At 39.9% G+C, this 15,003-nt stretch overlaps 2 protein-coding genes across 9 annotated transcripts in view; one reads left to right on the top strand and one right to left on the bottom strand.

The window, feature by feature from the left end:
• The window catches only part of LOC137137902 (immunoglobulin superfamily member 3-like), a 221,794-nt gene that overhangs the window by 199,569 nt on the left and 7,222 nt on the right, over positions 1-15,003 (bottom strand). For all 5 annotated transcript variants that reach the window (XM_067524699.1, XM_067524700.1, XM_067524698.1 and 2 more), the window contains one exon: positions 13,319-13,681. In XM_067524699.1, coding sequence (XP_067380800.1) covers positions 13,319-13,681 — 363 coding nt within the window. The remainder of the gene's footprint in view (positions 1-13,318; positions 13,682-15,003) is intronic.
• Positions 303-4,258, top strand: LOC137137934 (Fc receptor-like protein 5). 4 transcript variants are annotated; one of them, XM_067524776.1, is made up of 7 exons: positions 303-607; positions 1,504-1,539; positions 1,874-2,137; positions 2,217-2,462; positions 2,695-2,886; positions 3,069-3,146; positions 4,117-4,258. In XM_067524776.1, the coding sequence occupies exons 1-6, from the start codon at positions 577-579 to the stop codon at positions 3,128-3,130; spliced, it is 831 nt and encodes a 276-aa protein (XP_067380877.1). In that variant the 5' UTR covers positions 303-576; the 3' UTR covers positions 3,131-3,146; positions 4,117-4,258. The 4 variants fall into 4 exon arrangements, with proteins under 4 accessions (XP_067380877.1, XP_067380878.1, XP_067380876.1 ...); XM_067524777.1 differs by having other exon boundaries at positions 4,103-4,258; XM_067524775.1 differs by having other exon boundaries at positions 304-607; positions 3,069-4,258.

Here is a 15,003-nt window from a genome sequence, read left to right as displayed (position 1 = left end):
TGTAATTGGGCGCAATTAAAATGGTGACCAAATTCCTCAATATTAAAGCTACAATATGCAGCTTTTTGGAACCAAGCTGTAGCATGATATTTTAAACCAATGCACTCACAGTGTCAAAGCTTGTGGTGTCTCATAGAAAAAAACGAAGGTATGTTTGTGTGCCACAAATTAATGCACAGGGTTTGATGTTCTCTGATTGGTTAAAAGTCTGAGCTTTACTCAAAATCATTTGCTTGTTAATATCTCTGCGCTGCTGCCAGTACTGTGACAGCAGCTCCCCACATTAAGATAAGTTATGTAGCCAGAGTCTGACTCATATAAATTTCACATATTTTTAGACAAACCTTTCAAAGCAAAGCAGCCAAATAAATCCAAGGTGATTTAGGTGTTTTAGCTATTTTAGGGTTTTTACTGTCATATTTGTTTCTTTACTTGTATCATTACCCACAACGAACCTAAAGTAAACTGCTCTATTTATAACTATTGCTGAGGAAACCACTCGCACACTTAGAGGAAGAGGGCAGGCTTAACTTGTTCTCTACGAAACAGGCCGATCACCAGTCGCTGAACTGGACGATGGAGGAAACATTTCTACAATGTCTGTTCTGTAAGTAGCATCTGTTTTAACCTCTGGGGTCTTACAGTCTGTGCTGTTGATGGAGAGCTGACATTTTACTGATTTTATGTTGTTCATTCTACTTTTCAATGTCCTCAAAATGAAATGAGAAATACATTTACATGTCTAACATGAAATGTTATATTATTTATAGTGGTGAATTTAAAATAATTCACTGTTTGCTGTACAGGGAAAGAGTGGGACTGTTGACTGGGTCAGAGCTAATAAAACTTATCTGAAGACATTAAGGCTCCTGCCAAACTAAAAAGAATCATGTAGTAAATAAACAATAAATGAATAATATATAAGTTTCTTAATAAGAGTTTCTTTGCTGTTTCACCTATTATCTGAGTATAGTTTACTGTGCTCCAGCAAAGGCTCTGAATACTTTTGTAAATGAGATAATGCTTTTTATTTTTAATTAATTTGCAAAACTATTTAAAAAGACTTACTTTCTCTTTATCTGAGCAAAGCTACTGCTTTGTAAGAAGATCAATACATAATATTTGTTCAGTGACAGATAGAAAAGTGGCTTCATCAAAGACACAGAATTTAGTAAATAAAGAAAACATGATTCCAACTGATAAAGTTGTCAGTGTCAGTGGAAACAACACAGGCAGCGACTGAGTTGAAAGGCAGTTCATTGAAAATAAGGGAAATAATGGAGAAGCAGGCGAGTGAGCAGGATGAATGGGTTCATGCTGGAGACATAGAGAAGAGAGGAGGTAAGTAATGACTGGATTCAGGGACTTAACAGAAACACAGGGTTTACTGAGTGAATGATGAGCGAGGAACCTCTGCAGCTTGGTTCAGAAAGAAACCAGAGCAGACGCGAGAACTAACTGTATGTTAAACTCACACTAACCTCAGCTTTTCTTTCTCTTTAGTTGTTTCTTTACTGCAGTGCTGCTCAACAAACCAGGGTCAGTAAACTTCTTCTATCACAATTTAAATATTGAATTCATAAAGGACCGAACAGTTAAAAGGGTTGATTAAAAACATTAAGTCTTTAGATGTTGATGATCTTTGTATGTTGACAGCTTCAGAGAAGTTTTAGAGAGAAAATCCTGTTTTACACTGTTCAGTGACTCAGTAACAGAAACCATCATTGCAGTTTTCTACTCTGTACTTCAAAGAATAAAATAGCAGCTGTTCACTTAAATACTTCATACAAGCTGTGACACCAGAAGCTGTGTCAGGTTTTCTGTTGTAGGATGTGAAAAAATGATCAGCAGTGTTTGATTTTAACCCTCACAGCTCGTCTGACTGTGAGTCCCAGCAGATCTCAGTTTTTCAAAGGAGAATCTGTGTCTCTGATCTGTGAGGACGACAGCTCTGCTGGATGGACACTGAGGAGGAACACAACCAGACAACAGAGGACTCAGTGTGAAACTGACTGGGGAAGACAAGCTGGTTCTTCATGTATCATCAGTTACATGTTCATAGAGGACAGTGGAGTTTACTGGTGTGAGTCCAGAGAGGGATCAACCAGTAACAGCATCACCATCACTGTTGTCTCTGGTAAGATCAGACTGTGGAGTTAGTGTTGATGAAGCTGTGTGGAAATGGATGAAATGATGTAGTTTGTCTCTGTGTTGAGGTGGAGCAGTGATCCTGCAGAGTCCTGTCCTCCCTGTGAGGGAGGGACATGATGTCTCTCTGCACTGTCAAACAAAGAGGCCTCCCTCCAAGCTCCCAGCTGATTTCTATAAAGATGGCTCCCTCATCAGGACTGAGCCTACAGGTCACATGACCATCCACCATGTTACCAAGTCTGATGAAGGCCTCTACAATTGTCACATCAGCAGTCATGGAGAGTCTCCACCCAGCTGGATCTACGTCACAGGTCAGGAGAGTAAAAACAGGTCTTCAGCTGATCTTGTGTTCATCAGGTTTCTGCAGTGATCATTTATAATGTGACAACTTTTTAATGGTTACAAAGAAACAAACATTACTTTTAGAAATATGCTGGAGAGAAGTAAAAGGAAGAATAAACTCCACTAAGTAGTAAATGAGTAAATGTTTTATTACTTTTTAATTCAAGCTTTTTTAACAATATTTATTTTGTTTCATTTTAGAGAAACCTGCAACAACACCTGGCCCTTCAACCACCTCCTCTTCTCCTCCCTCCTCTTCTCCTCCCTCTTCAGAATTTCTTTCCTCTACTCTTCAATATGTGTTGTTGTCTGTTGCACGTGTCTGTGTTCTGGTTCTGTTTCTGGTGTTTTCGGTTCTACTGGTGAGACGACAACGTGAAAAGAAATCTGAAGGTGAGACAAATATCTGGATTTTGATGCTTTGAAATCTGGTTTATCATGTTCATATTTCCAGAGATTCTACAGTTGTTCAGTTTATTCTGATCACATGTTTCTTATGATGTGATGTTTATTTTACATATACAAACTACAAAGTTACAGAAAATTTTTTTACCGTTTATTCTGTTTCATTCCAGCTGATGTAGCCGTCGACTTCACAGACAGTGACATCAAATTATCACATCAACAACAGCAGTGAATCCTACAGAATACAGGTAATGTGTGTTTGTGATGTGAATCTTTGTGAAATCAGATGTTGTTGTATAAAGAAACATGTGGCACAAAGTCTGGATATGAACATGGTTTAAATAAGCATTTTCAGCATCAACTCTCTGAGCAACAGCTAAACACACAGAGTGATGAGGCCACAGACTCTCAGAGCTTCAGTGCAAAGACTGTGTGAGTTCTGTCCACTAACAGATGCTTCACATGGTTTATGAAAGACATAAAGACAAAATAAAACTGTCCAGAAACAATAAAACTATATCAGACTTTTGCATAAAAACACCATTTTAAGATGGATAAACTGAAGAATCCTTGACTGTTAACTCTCATCTGAGGCTTTAAATAAAGCTGATACAATTGTACGTTTGTTAACTCTGAGTGAAAAACAGCAGCAGTGATGTTCTCAGTAAAATGCTGAGTTTTCTCAGTACAGTGTGTTGTGCTGATGACTGCATATATGAAATGTGGCAACTTATATTAATAGAACTGAGAAGTTTTGTGGTCGTCCAGTTTCTTTTTTCTAATGAACAACATCCACTTCTTTGGTTTCTGTCATTGACAGCAGAAGTGTTAACAAGAAAAAAACTGTGAAAACCTGTTGATATGTAGAAAGAAAAAACTTCAAAGCAGATAAGTTGGTAACACACCCTCTGTTTGCTCACTGTTTCTCTGCACACACACACATTTGGCCATGGGGCCCTGAGCAGGCTATGGTCCATATATTGTAGAGTTTCTGAAGAAAGTTAAAGCTCTTTAATCACATCCTGGTGGTTTAGTTTTGGACTAAGAATCAATAACAATTGTTTCACTGTCATTATAACCAACATCCTGTTTTCCAATATCTGAACATGTTGCACTGACACTCGGCCTGGAATTCTAGGATCTTCATTCTTATTGAATCAGCCATGTGATTTCTGTCTTACTCTAATGTTCATTATGAATGTAGAAAGCTGGGTTCAGAGCTTCTCTACTCACTGAATCGACCTTCACATCTTTAAACTGGTCCAACTACTGCGTCCTGCTCTAACTGGTCTTCAGAGCTTCTTTATTTTCATATTTTGTGTTTTTAATCAGCAAATTACTGGAAAGTCATTTACAGCAACATGGAGAAAAAACAAAGCTAAAGGTTGAAAGACTTTTTCCTTATTTGATGTCATTTTACTTTTTATTTCATTTACTTGTTTCAAACATTCATTTAAACATTACATGACGATTCAACCAATAGTTTTGTAGCAATATCAAAATGTATCTACTTTGCTGTTGATATGATCATTGACTGTTATTTCTATTTTAATGACACTTGTTGCTGCAGCACTGATCTGGAACAATCAGCAAACTTTGCTCTCATTTGTTGTTTTTCTCACGTGATTTTGTGAGTTTCACAAAGTCATCATATAGAAAATTGGAGCTTGTTCCTCTTTGATTGTCGCTGATAGTTTGATGCTTCTGTTTTTGTAAAGATGAAAATAAATAACTACAAAAACTAAACCACAGCCTTAATGTCTTTATAGAACAAGCTGCAGAACAGTGTCTCTGTGCTTGAAGAGTTTATCTTCATTATATAAAGTAAGATGATGTTTAATCATATTTTACTGAAATTGCTCCATAAAATCATGATGTAACTTTAAAGTGAAGCTCAGAAACACAGCTGCATTCTGGGACCATAATACTGAGTCACACAGGACAAGTGGATAATTCCCTGTCCAGTATTTCTGACTCTGAATTCCCCTTCTGAGGTCGACTCAAAGTTTTAATCCTGTCTCCTATAAAGAGATAACAGTACAAAGAATGAATACTGTGGTGTCCTTGTCATGATCTGGCCCTTGGTTCCCTTTCCTGCCCTGGACCTTTATTTTGTAGCCCCTCTTTCCCACTTCCTGTTCCTAGTCCTTTCCTCTAGCTTTACCCTTCCCTAGTTATTTTTCCGAGTGTTCATTTAGGTTTATTGGGTACCTCTGCTTGTCTATGTTCGGTCTGTTGCATTTTGTTTCCTTAATCTTTTCTCTAGTGTTCATTTTGGTCTAGATTTATTATCCTAGTTTCCATGTAGCTCAGAGTGTTCGGTTATCTGTCGTATTTTACTTTGTATCCTCCGTTAAGGAGCGATCTTGTTCATTTTAGAGATTCTTTTTAACTAACTGTTTTTTTAGTTTACTCCCTTTCACTGTCTCTTCACTTGGGTTCACCTTAATACTAAACCATGATAGTAGGATGTGGCCAAAGTATCAGACTCCGGGATGTGTGAGAGGGAGACATCATGAAACCCTGTGAATTAGTTGAGTTTTGGATTCAGTACAGAGAGCAGACAGATAATCGGTGCTTTTTTCTGGAGAGCCCTGACCATTGTCTCGCAAAGCACTAAATAGACCAGTATTATTTTAAGGGTCTCAGAAGGAGAATCAAACCTCAGACCAAAATCGCTTGTCTCAGAAACACCTCAGTTAGTCCCTACCTCAGTTCCCTGGCACAACACCCTTGAGGTCACACCATCCACATTACTACCAGCTCCTAGTCACGTCACCGACGTGTACTCTGTCCCTGTTCCTGAGCTTGTTTCTGGGTCGGCTGATGCTGCTTTTGCCCCTGACACTACCCCTGAATCAACCACAGCCCTGCTTGTCCCCAGTCTCTCACACTTGTTCCCTTTTGGCTCCTGGAGACTCCAGCTGTCAAGCCACAGCCACCACACAAACTGTTCCTGGACCAGTCAACATTCTGCATAACCCTGACCTGAATCCGTCTGACCAATCAACTCCTGAGCCACAGACAGTTGACACACCGGCTCGTAGGAGACGGTCAACCAGACATCAGAGGTCCCATCGCACCAGCTCCGGCAGACCTCCCAGCCAGGAACCTCTCTCTAATACCACCCCAGAAATGACTTACCAGTTAACCCCTGGGCCAGACTTACATAAGCAAGAGCAATACCCGGTAATCCACCAGCTACTAGTCAAACTCCAAGAGACCATAGCAACCTCCAGGGATCCCGAGGCTCACAGTTCTGTAGCACACCAGCTGGAGGAAATAGTCAGCTCCAGATCCTAGCTGTTAAACCTGCTTGGGGTGCCCACCTTACTAGCAAGGTTGAACACTTTCAGGAGGGGGGTGAATCAAGCTCAACCCCCTTCTGTCCAGAACTGTTTGCCTTGCTCGGAGCTGGCCAATGTTTCGCCGGTTCAGTCTCCTGTCCCTGAGACCACCGACAACCTGCCAGAACTCACCCCTGCCTTGGTCAACACCCAAGTGCTTTGGCTCCTGGGTCGGTCAACATCTGTCCTGGTTCTGCTCCTGTTCCTGTCTCTGGGTCGGCTGACACTTCTCCTGTTCTGGTCCGGGCCCTGTTTCTGGCCTCCTGACAGACCCCCAGCCCGGTCCCCGGAGGGCTCTCGCCCCAGACGACTGCCTCCTAACAGAGCTCGATCCCGGTGCGAGGAGGACTTCAGCTGTGGCCGCCGGCCTTCGATCGCCCATCTCAAAGTGCCCAGCCTTCGTCGTTGGTCTCTAGCTGGAGCCTGATGCTTTCACTGAAGACCAGCTAGATCCCCCACCTTTGACCAGCTGCCCCATATATGGACTTGCTGAATTACATGAATCATTTCTACTAGAGTTAATGGTAAAACGGTGAACTGTCTGCACTTGTATAATGCTGCTTTACCTCATCAGTACTCAAAGTACTTTACAGTTGCTTCTTATTCACCCATTCACACTCACACACTAGTTGTATTTTTAAACTTGTTAGCAAAGCAACAGCACCATCTAGTGATAATCCTCAAAAACAGCAGTAAATTACAGGATCAGCACTTAGAAAAGAGAAACTCTAAATACAGATGTGATCCACAGAGTAATTACAGACAGATCACAGCTGGACCAAACTTTTCATGCAAAACATCAAAGACACACAGAGTGTTGTTGTAGTGCTGATGGGTCTCTTACAGTTTGTCTGACCACAGGACAGAAGTCTCATTATCTCATAATCTGTCAATGACTGTGGGATTTTTACATTTACAAATATCAGCAACTAGAGAAATGCTTGAATATATTGTCTTCACATAAACAGTCACATAAAGTTTATTGCAACAGTGAACGAGGGATTTAAGGTGAATCATAATTTCATAAATGTGCTTCCTTTCTATCAAACTGTGCCCTGTGGTGTCTGACCTCTTTAAAAGGTCACAGAAGTTAGTAACATGGTAACATATTTTATATATATATTCATATTTTAATTATCCATCTTTTTTGCTGCTAATAACATACAGATATATACAACAAAACAGAACAAAACAGAACATGTTCTTTAACAAATCAGTTACTTTTGGATAATCCAACAATTTGAAGTTGTAACTCTTTAATTCCACCTGAGAGATGCTTTCTCCACCTTCTACTGACGTGCTGGTGCCGACTAAAAGCTAAAGCTAATGCTAACTACAGTTAACTCCAGGTCAGTTCTTGACAGTTTTCTTTGGATCTCTGAAGGAAACCAGAGACGTTACTGGACTTTTTATCAGCATGAGTGTTACAGAACATCCACAGTAGGTAATTATGTTATGTTTGAAGCAGACAATTAAAGCCAGAATCGAGCTTTTGAAGCAGAAATATAGCAACCAGATGTTTAAAAGTCTCTCTTCACCATGTGTTACCTCCAAAAATGAAGCTTCATCAAGTCACAGTACTATTAGAAAAGTGTCCTGCTGGTTTTGAACATCAGATCTACTTCTCATTCTGTTCTTTCAGAGTTTATTTAAATTTAGTGATCTCATTTTATAATACAGAGTTTATTAAACAAAATACAAATAATGCATCATAAAAACAGCTGGTGTTGTGACTGTTTCATCATTTATTTCACTTATTCACATGTAATATTAATTATTTGGCAGCAGATGGCGCCATTTTAACTGTCAAATGCTTTACAAAGGTAAATAAAGGAAAACTCACCCAATAAATTTAATTCTGTCCAGTTGTGTCTTTAATTTCACTTTGATTAACAATGTTAATGCTGTATGGAGGCTGTCAGCTAATGTTACATTCAGGGACAATTACATTACAATTACATAGAGCACAAATTTTTGAGGCATTTTTAATCTTTTATTTTAATGTCTAAATCCACACTAACTCTCCTAAGTGAACAGAGAGAATGTGCCAGCGATTAGAAGTGTGACATCTCATAATTAAAGCCTAACTATAAAACTGATGCTATTGTATTAAAGCTTACAGTTTATGATTTAATATGACAGATTTGAAGAAAACATTTATATATTTAGGGATACATAACCATTAATGCAGAAAGTTGCCTGCTGCCCAGTGGATGTGAACTGGGGACATTTTAGCTGTGACCACCCAGAAATCAGGTTTTGAATTTTCTCTACAAGTTACTAATGTCAGTAACAATCCATCACTTCTCTGCTCCCTAGAGTACTGGACTAAATGTTGTAATGGGGACATTAAAGTTTTACTGTATTGTGCTTTAGTTTCTTTTCACAACTGGCTACATTCAGGTGCCACCTGGTTTTGTTTAGAGCTGGAGGATGTGTGAACACTTGAGTAGAGTCATCAAGGCTAATGCTAAGCTAAATGTTGCTGATCAATAAAACCCTCTAAACTGTGGCTGCATCTTGACTCCAGTTTCTATATGTTTTAACACAAAAGATGTGACATGTGGATTTGGAGGATGTGTAGTTTATAGACACTTCAGAAACAGCTGAGCTGAGTAACAAAGTAGTGATGTAATGCACTGATTCTGATCCTGTTAAAGGAGAAGTTGGTGGGTGATGGGTGAAATCTAAACTTAGCATATTACACAAAATAAGTTTACAAAAAAGAGAAAAGTGTAACACAAAGAAATCAGTATTAATTTCATCTTAGAAATGATGCTCAGTCATATCATCAGTCATAACATAATCATATTGTGTGTCTAGTCCCTCATCATCCTCCCTGGTTGGAGATGTCATCATGAAAGCAGACGGGTTCCTCTCTGAAGAGAAAAGGGACATTTTTATTATAATTTGTTTAATTTTCAAATATATGGTAATTTGGACATAGTTTGTTTGATTGGGATTCAGAATTATTCTAACAATTTATTGATCACATGATGATGGTCAAAATAAAATGTCCACTATTTTGGTTCTCTAATCAAATACATGCAGAGTTAATAATGTTCCCATCAGCCTGTGGTTTACAGTGTGTTCACTATTCATCAGCTAATGTTGGTAAAGGGTCATAGTATTATTTAGCTCAAAGCTTCTCAGAGCAGCTGGCAGGTCTGCAGACTGATATCAGAGTGTTGGTGATTGATTCAGAGTGTTACCTGTAGCTCTGCATGGACATAAAGACACCATGAGGAGAGTGGAGATGAAGTATGGACAGAACACCACCAGGTGGAGGATGATTCTCAACATAGACGAGTCTGGATTAGCTGGAGTTGAGACATAGAAGCAAGAACAACAAACACACCTGGTCAGAAAACTAACTCACTGCGGGACATGATGAGAGGCAGTGAGTCAGTCACTGAATCACTGCCACGTGACGGCATGGTACTAAGTAAAACCTCTATAGCACAGTCATAGGGATGTTCAGGTAGAAGAGAAGTGGCTTTATAAGTTTAGAATTGGCCGTCCAGGGCCCAGTTAAGAATACGTGTAGTGTGAGGGACTACTCCAACTCAGCTATTCCCTGCACTCCCGCTCGGCCCGAAAGCAACAACACAGTGTACACTGTAAAGAAAAGATGAAAATTTACATGCAATGCTATACATGCTATCTTTATATGACAAAAATATAAATCTGCACTTATAGGGTTTTTCTACCTATTGGTACTCAAAGCACTTTACACTGCTTCTTATTCACCGATTCACACTCCCAATCACAAACACACACTCATACACCATTGGGGACAACCCTCACCAGGAACAACTAAGTTGGAGTTCAGTGTCTTGCTTAAGGACACTTTGACACTTTCAACTCAGAGAGGTGGGGCGGAGCAAGACCATTTAAGAAATAAATAAATAAAAGAATTTTAAAATGAACTCTAAGATGGACAGGCAGCCAGTGCAGCGATGCTAAAACCGGGGTGATGTGCTTTAGCTTCCGTGTTCCACTTAACAAACGTGCAGCTGCATTTTGTACCAGCTGAAGACAGGACAGGGACAAGTGAGATACAGTAATCTAGCTGAGTTGTGACTTGGAGCTTGGATCACTGTCTCAAAGTGCTTTTTTGACAATTATGATTTAACTTTGCCAATTGTCTTAAATGAAAGAGGCTGGATTTCACCAATGCACTAACCTGCTCGTCAAAGCTAAAACCACTGTCCACCTTAACAAATTTGTGACAGTAGTGTCATCTGCATAACAGTGGAAAGGACAGTTATGCTTTCTAAGAATGGAGCCAAGGGGGAGCAGATAGAGGGAAAAAAGCAGAGGCCCAAGAATTGAGCCCTGCGGAACCCCATAAAACACTAAACCACTCCAGAGCAGTGCCACGGATGCCTATCCATTGCTTTAAATGAGAAATCAAAATGCTATGATCTACTGTGTCAATGGCATTAGTAAGATCCAGTAGCACCAAGACCACAGAGTCCCCAGCATCTGTAGCTAAGAGGATGTCATTACAAACCTTCAGCAGTGCTGATTTAGTACTGTGAAGTGATTTAAAGCAAGACTGAAAAACCTCAAGAATGCTGTTTTCCTCTAAAAAGTCCTTCAATTGGACACGTACATTACTGTCAACATTTCTGGAAAAAATGTAAGTTTAAAAATGACACCAGAGGCAAGGCTGCTGTTAATAACACCAAGAACAGAAGGCCCCAGAGTAGTGCTCTTTAAAAACTGTGATGGAACCGCATCAGTGGGGGAATCTGAGGGCTTCAGATGTCTAACAGTCTCATATAAAAAAGACAAAGTCACAACTCAAACTGGTAAAAAGTTACTGGGAACAACACAGACACTGATGGGTCAGAAGCAGGTGGTGAAATGAGAGCTCTCACATCATTCACCTTATTTACAAAAAACTTTCACATGCTTCCAGGGAAGGTTCCATACAAACAGTCCTAAGGGCATAAAGAACAACATCTATGGAGAAGAGGAAAGCTAAGAATGTACGACTGACAGTAGGGACTTTGAATGTTGGGACTATGACAGGGAAGTATACAGAGTTGGTTGACATGATGCAGAGAAGGAAGGTGGACTTACTGTGTGTCCAGGAGACCAGGTGGAAAGGTAGCAAGACTAGAAGCTTAGGAGCAGGGCTCAAGTTGTCCACCCTATCTTACCATGGGTCAGATAGGGAGAGAAATGGAGTAGGAGTTATACTGAAAGAGGAGTTTGTGAGGAATGTTCCATAGGTGAAAAGAGTATCAGACAGGTTGATGAGTCTGAACCTGGAAATTGAAGGCGTGATGTTCAATGTTGTTAGTGGTTAGAAGAGAACAGAGTCAGAAGAGAAGGAGAAATTCTGTAGTGAGTTAGATGAAGTGATGCAGAGCATCACCAGAGGTGAGAGAGTGGTGATTGGTGCAGATTTCAATGAACATGTGAAGGGAACAGAGGTGATGAGAATGTGATGGGCAGGTTTGGTCTTCAGGACAGGAACACAGAAGGACAGATGGTGGTAGACTTTGCAAAGAGGATGGAAATGGCTGTAGTGAACACTTTCTTTCAGAAGAGGCAGGAACATAGGGTGATGTATAAGAGCAGAGGTAGAAGCAGTTTATATGTTGAAGTGTCTCTGGAGAAGACACTGAACCCCTAACAGCCCATCCCCCTCTGATCCAGCTTAAAAACTGTGCCAAATCAACATGCGGACAATGATCCATTGTGGCGACCCTGAACTAATGGGATAAGCTGAAAGGACAAACAAACAAGAAGCACACAGGTGGACGACATCTTGTGTCAACGTTATAATCTGAAAGAGATCAGCCATTAACGGTCCAATTGTACAGTAATCTCACAAGCACGTTCACTGACAGTTTCATCAAACAAGTTTCTCAAAGTATGGCTGAACTCGCAAACCTTGGCAAGAAACCGTGTGCCTCCAAAGCTACACACTGAACCCTTTTCTTCTACCTTGTTACAGTCTACACCACCTTGTAGTCGGTTCCTCTGCACCAGTTATTGTGTCCCTTCAGTAGCTGAGCTGAACCTATTGTGTTGGTCGATTCAGTGAGTGCTGTCAAACACATCGTCATTATCTACACAGAAAAGACCACTAACAGATCGCTAACAGGAAGTTAGAGGACTTGCCAAAATAAAAGACATTTAGGACATTTCAGCACCAGAGAATGAATCATCTGAACGTGTGCATGTGTAGTTCTGATCTCATGTGTCTAATTTTGAGCCTGTGTTGTCAGAAATCCCAAATGAAGTGAATGAAATTCTTGCCAATCTTACTTAGTAAAGATCAATGTAGTAAATGGATTAATTGTAATTATTATTTGTATGGAGCCTGGGAGGCAGCTCCGTACAAAGAAGCAAGTTATCTGGTGCTTCAACACACAGGCCATCGTCTGAACGGCAGGCTTCTCCCCCAGTCCACCTCCAGAACCTGCTGTTTGTGTCAAAGTCACTATTTGTATAGGATCCCAACTCTGTCCAGTGTGATAACATCTGTGTTTACTTGCATTTACTTTCTGACATTGTAACTTATGTCCTACTTTCTCTTATTTCGGAGCAGAGCCAAAACATCCATTTGCCTCATCCTGTTGCTTGGACTGCAGCTGTGATCGATTTGCTTTGTGTTGCCTTTATTCTCTGTTGCAACTGTAAAATTGAACTTTTTGCTTAAGCCATGTTGTAGTGCATTCATATAATGTATGTTAATAAATTTACCATTCAGGGTCTGATTGTGAATTGTATATCCACAAAAATACAGGTTAGGAACATTTCAGCCAATGATTGTACTTTTGGATATTTTACTTTAGTTTTCAACAAACAAAAAACAATAATTTATTACAGTTAGCATTAATTATGTTTTTACTAAAGATGTATATTACTTTTAAATGGTAGAAATAAATGTTGTCTTTTCTTTGTTGTAAGCTCATTACCTATAGGCCTATTTGCCAGACTTTTGACTGTATTTTTATGTAGTTTTATTTTTTACAGTGTACTGCACTTTGATCCCGTCACTCATAGCAACACACAAACAGACACACACACACACACACACACACACTCACCTGAGTTGCCGACTGTCAGGTAAATGATGGGCTTGATAAGATCACCATCATCCAAATGAACATCTCTCTTTCTGCGTTTTGATTCTCTCTGTATAACACGACACTCGTATGCTCCAGTGTCACTAATCGTCACATTCTTCAGAATCAAAGACACATTTCCATTCTTCTCCCAATGATTATTCAACTGCACTCGGTCCTTAAATGAAGGATCATTGATTTCCCACTTGCCGTCTCGGTAAAAACAGACTGTAGGATTGTCCAGGTCACGTCTGATCCACTCTACAACTTGGACAGTGGTGTTTCTGGGAGCTTGACATGGCAGAGTGACAGTATCTCCAGGTTCAGCCGTGATATGTAACATACCTGAAGTAAAGAGGAGCAGAAACAGAGCAGAGAGGTAAAACAGTTAATGTACAGTTCCTCACTTCCCCAGCAGTTAATCAGAGTGAGGGGCTGTCAGACATAAACTGAAACATACATGTTAAATTATTCAATGTGCAACATGGATTTCAGTTCAAGCAGAACTTTTTCTGTTAGTCTGAAAGTCTAATCAATGTGACTCAGCTGGTAGAACAGTCGTCTACAAACCACAGGGTCAGTGGTTTGAGCCCTGGTTCCTTTAAGTGTCCTTGGTCAAACCACAAAAACTTACTTGTAAGTCACTAAGACAAAATAATCTGAAAATTTTAAATGCACTGAGTGTGAGAATGAAATTTTTTACGTGGTGATGAAAGAAATGCAGAGCATCATATTTCAGTGACCATCTACAACGTGCAGTATTTAAATACTCCAGTATTTAATGAGCCTTTTATGTCTGTATGTTCATCACACTTCTGTTTGGAACACAGATATATATCTTTTAAAATCACTGTGACCCATCTCCTTCCAGTATGAAGTACAGTATCCTGCACAGTAACCCACAGATTTGACTGGTTTGCATAGTGATAAATGTTTTGTTTCCTTAAGATTTAGGTCTGATGTTCTGGTAAAAGCTGGGAGACTGGGATGCTAATTTGTCCCTTAGTTTGTTTCAAGTTTAATTTTATTCAACTTACGTCTTGTGTTTTGCCATCAGACTATGTAACGAAGAAAATGGAAGAAAAGTACAGAAAGAGGGGAGAAGTGTGTAAGTCTGTAAGACCTCTTAAGTTCAGATTTAGTCTCCGTAGACTTGGCATCTCTAGGACCTCAGCAGAGCTCATTCTCTGTTGTTGCCTGTTAAAGTCTTTTTACACTGCAGCTCTCAGGATTTCAAAGACACAGTGAGTTTCTGGAAGTTTTTGGTGGAAAAGCTGCATCACTGTTGGATTCAGCTACTGCAGCTACAGGGACTGATTCTCAATGTGTGTGACCCTCTTCAGTCTTTGAAGCCAGAAGCGTTGAAACCATTTGGACATTTTTTCTATTGTTTGTTCACTAGTTTAGTTTGTTGAATGTAGCCACATTAGCTGCCCTTTAATGCTAATGGGCTAATGTGGCTAACGCTAGCTTGTGTTGTTCTTGAAACAGGAGAAATGTCCAGGCTAGTGGGACAGTAGGACAGCCAGAATGTCCTGTCCCCTTTCCCCAAAATCCTCAAATGAACCCCCAAAAAACAAAGAATCTTGTGGTGAACATCGGTAACGACACTTCAAAGCTCACTACGTTGTCTGTGTGCAGAAGACTGGAGTGCAGATATCTCAAAA

This window comes from Channa argus, chromosome 12, assembly GCF_033026475.1.
Source record: "Channa argus isolate prfri chromosome 12, Channa argus male v1.0, whole genome shotgun sequence".
NCBI classification, from domain to species: domain Eukaryota; kingdom Metazoa; phylum Chordata; class Actinopteri; order Anabantiformes; family Channidae; genus Channa; species Channa argus.
This window is presented reverse-complemented; position numbering and strand designations above follow the sequence as displayed.

Bases quoted from the DNA above. Each gene is read 5' to 3' on its own strand.
- LOC137137934 (XM_067524776.1), top strand. From the start codon at position 577: ATGGAGGAAACATTTCTACAATGTCTGTTCT. The intron at 2,138-2,216 runs GTAAGATCAGAC...CTCTGTGTTGAG, and splicing joins CACCATCACTGTTGTCTCTG to GTGGAGCAGTGATCCTGCAG. The intron at 2,887-3,068 runs GTGAGACAAATA...GTTTCATTCCAG, and splicing joins ACGTGAAAAGAAATCTGAAG to CTGATGTAGCCGTCGACTTC.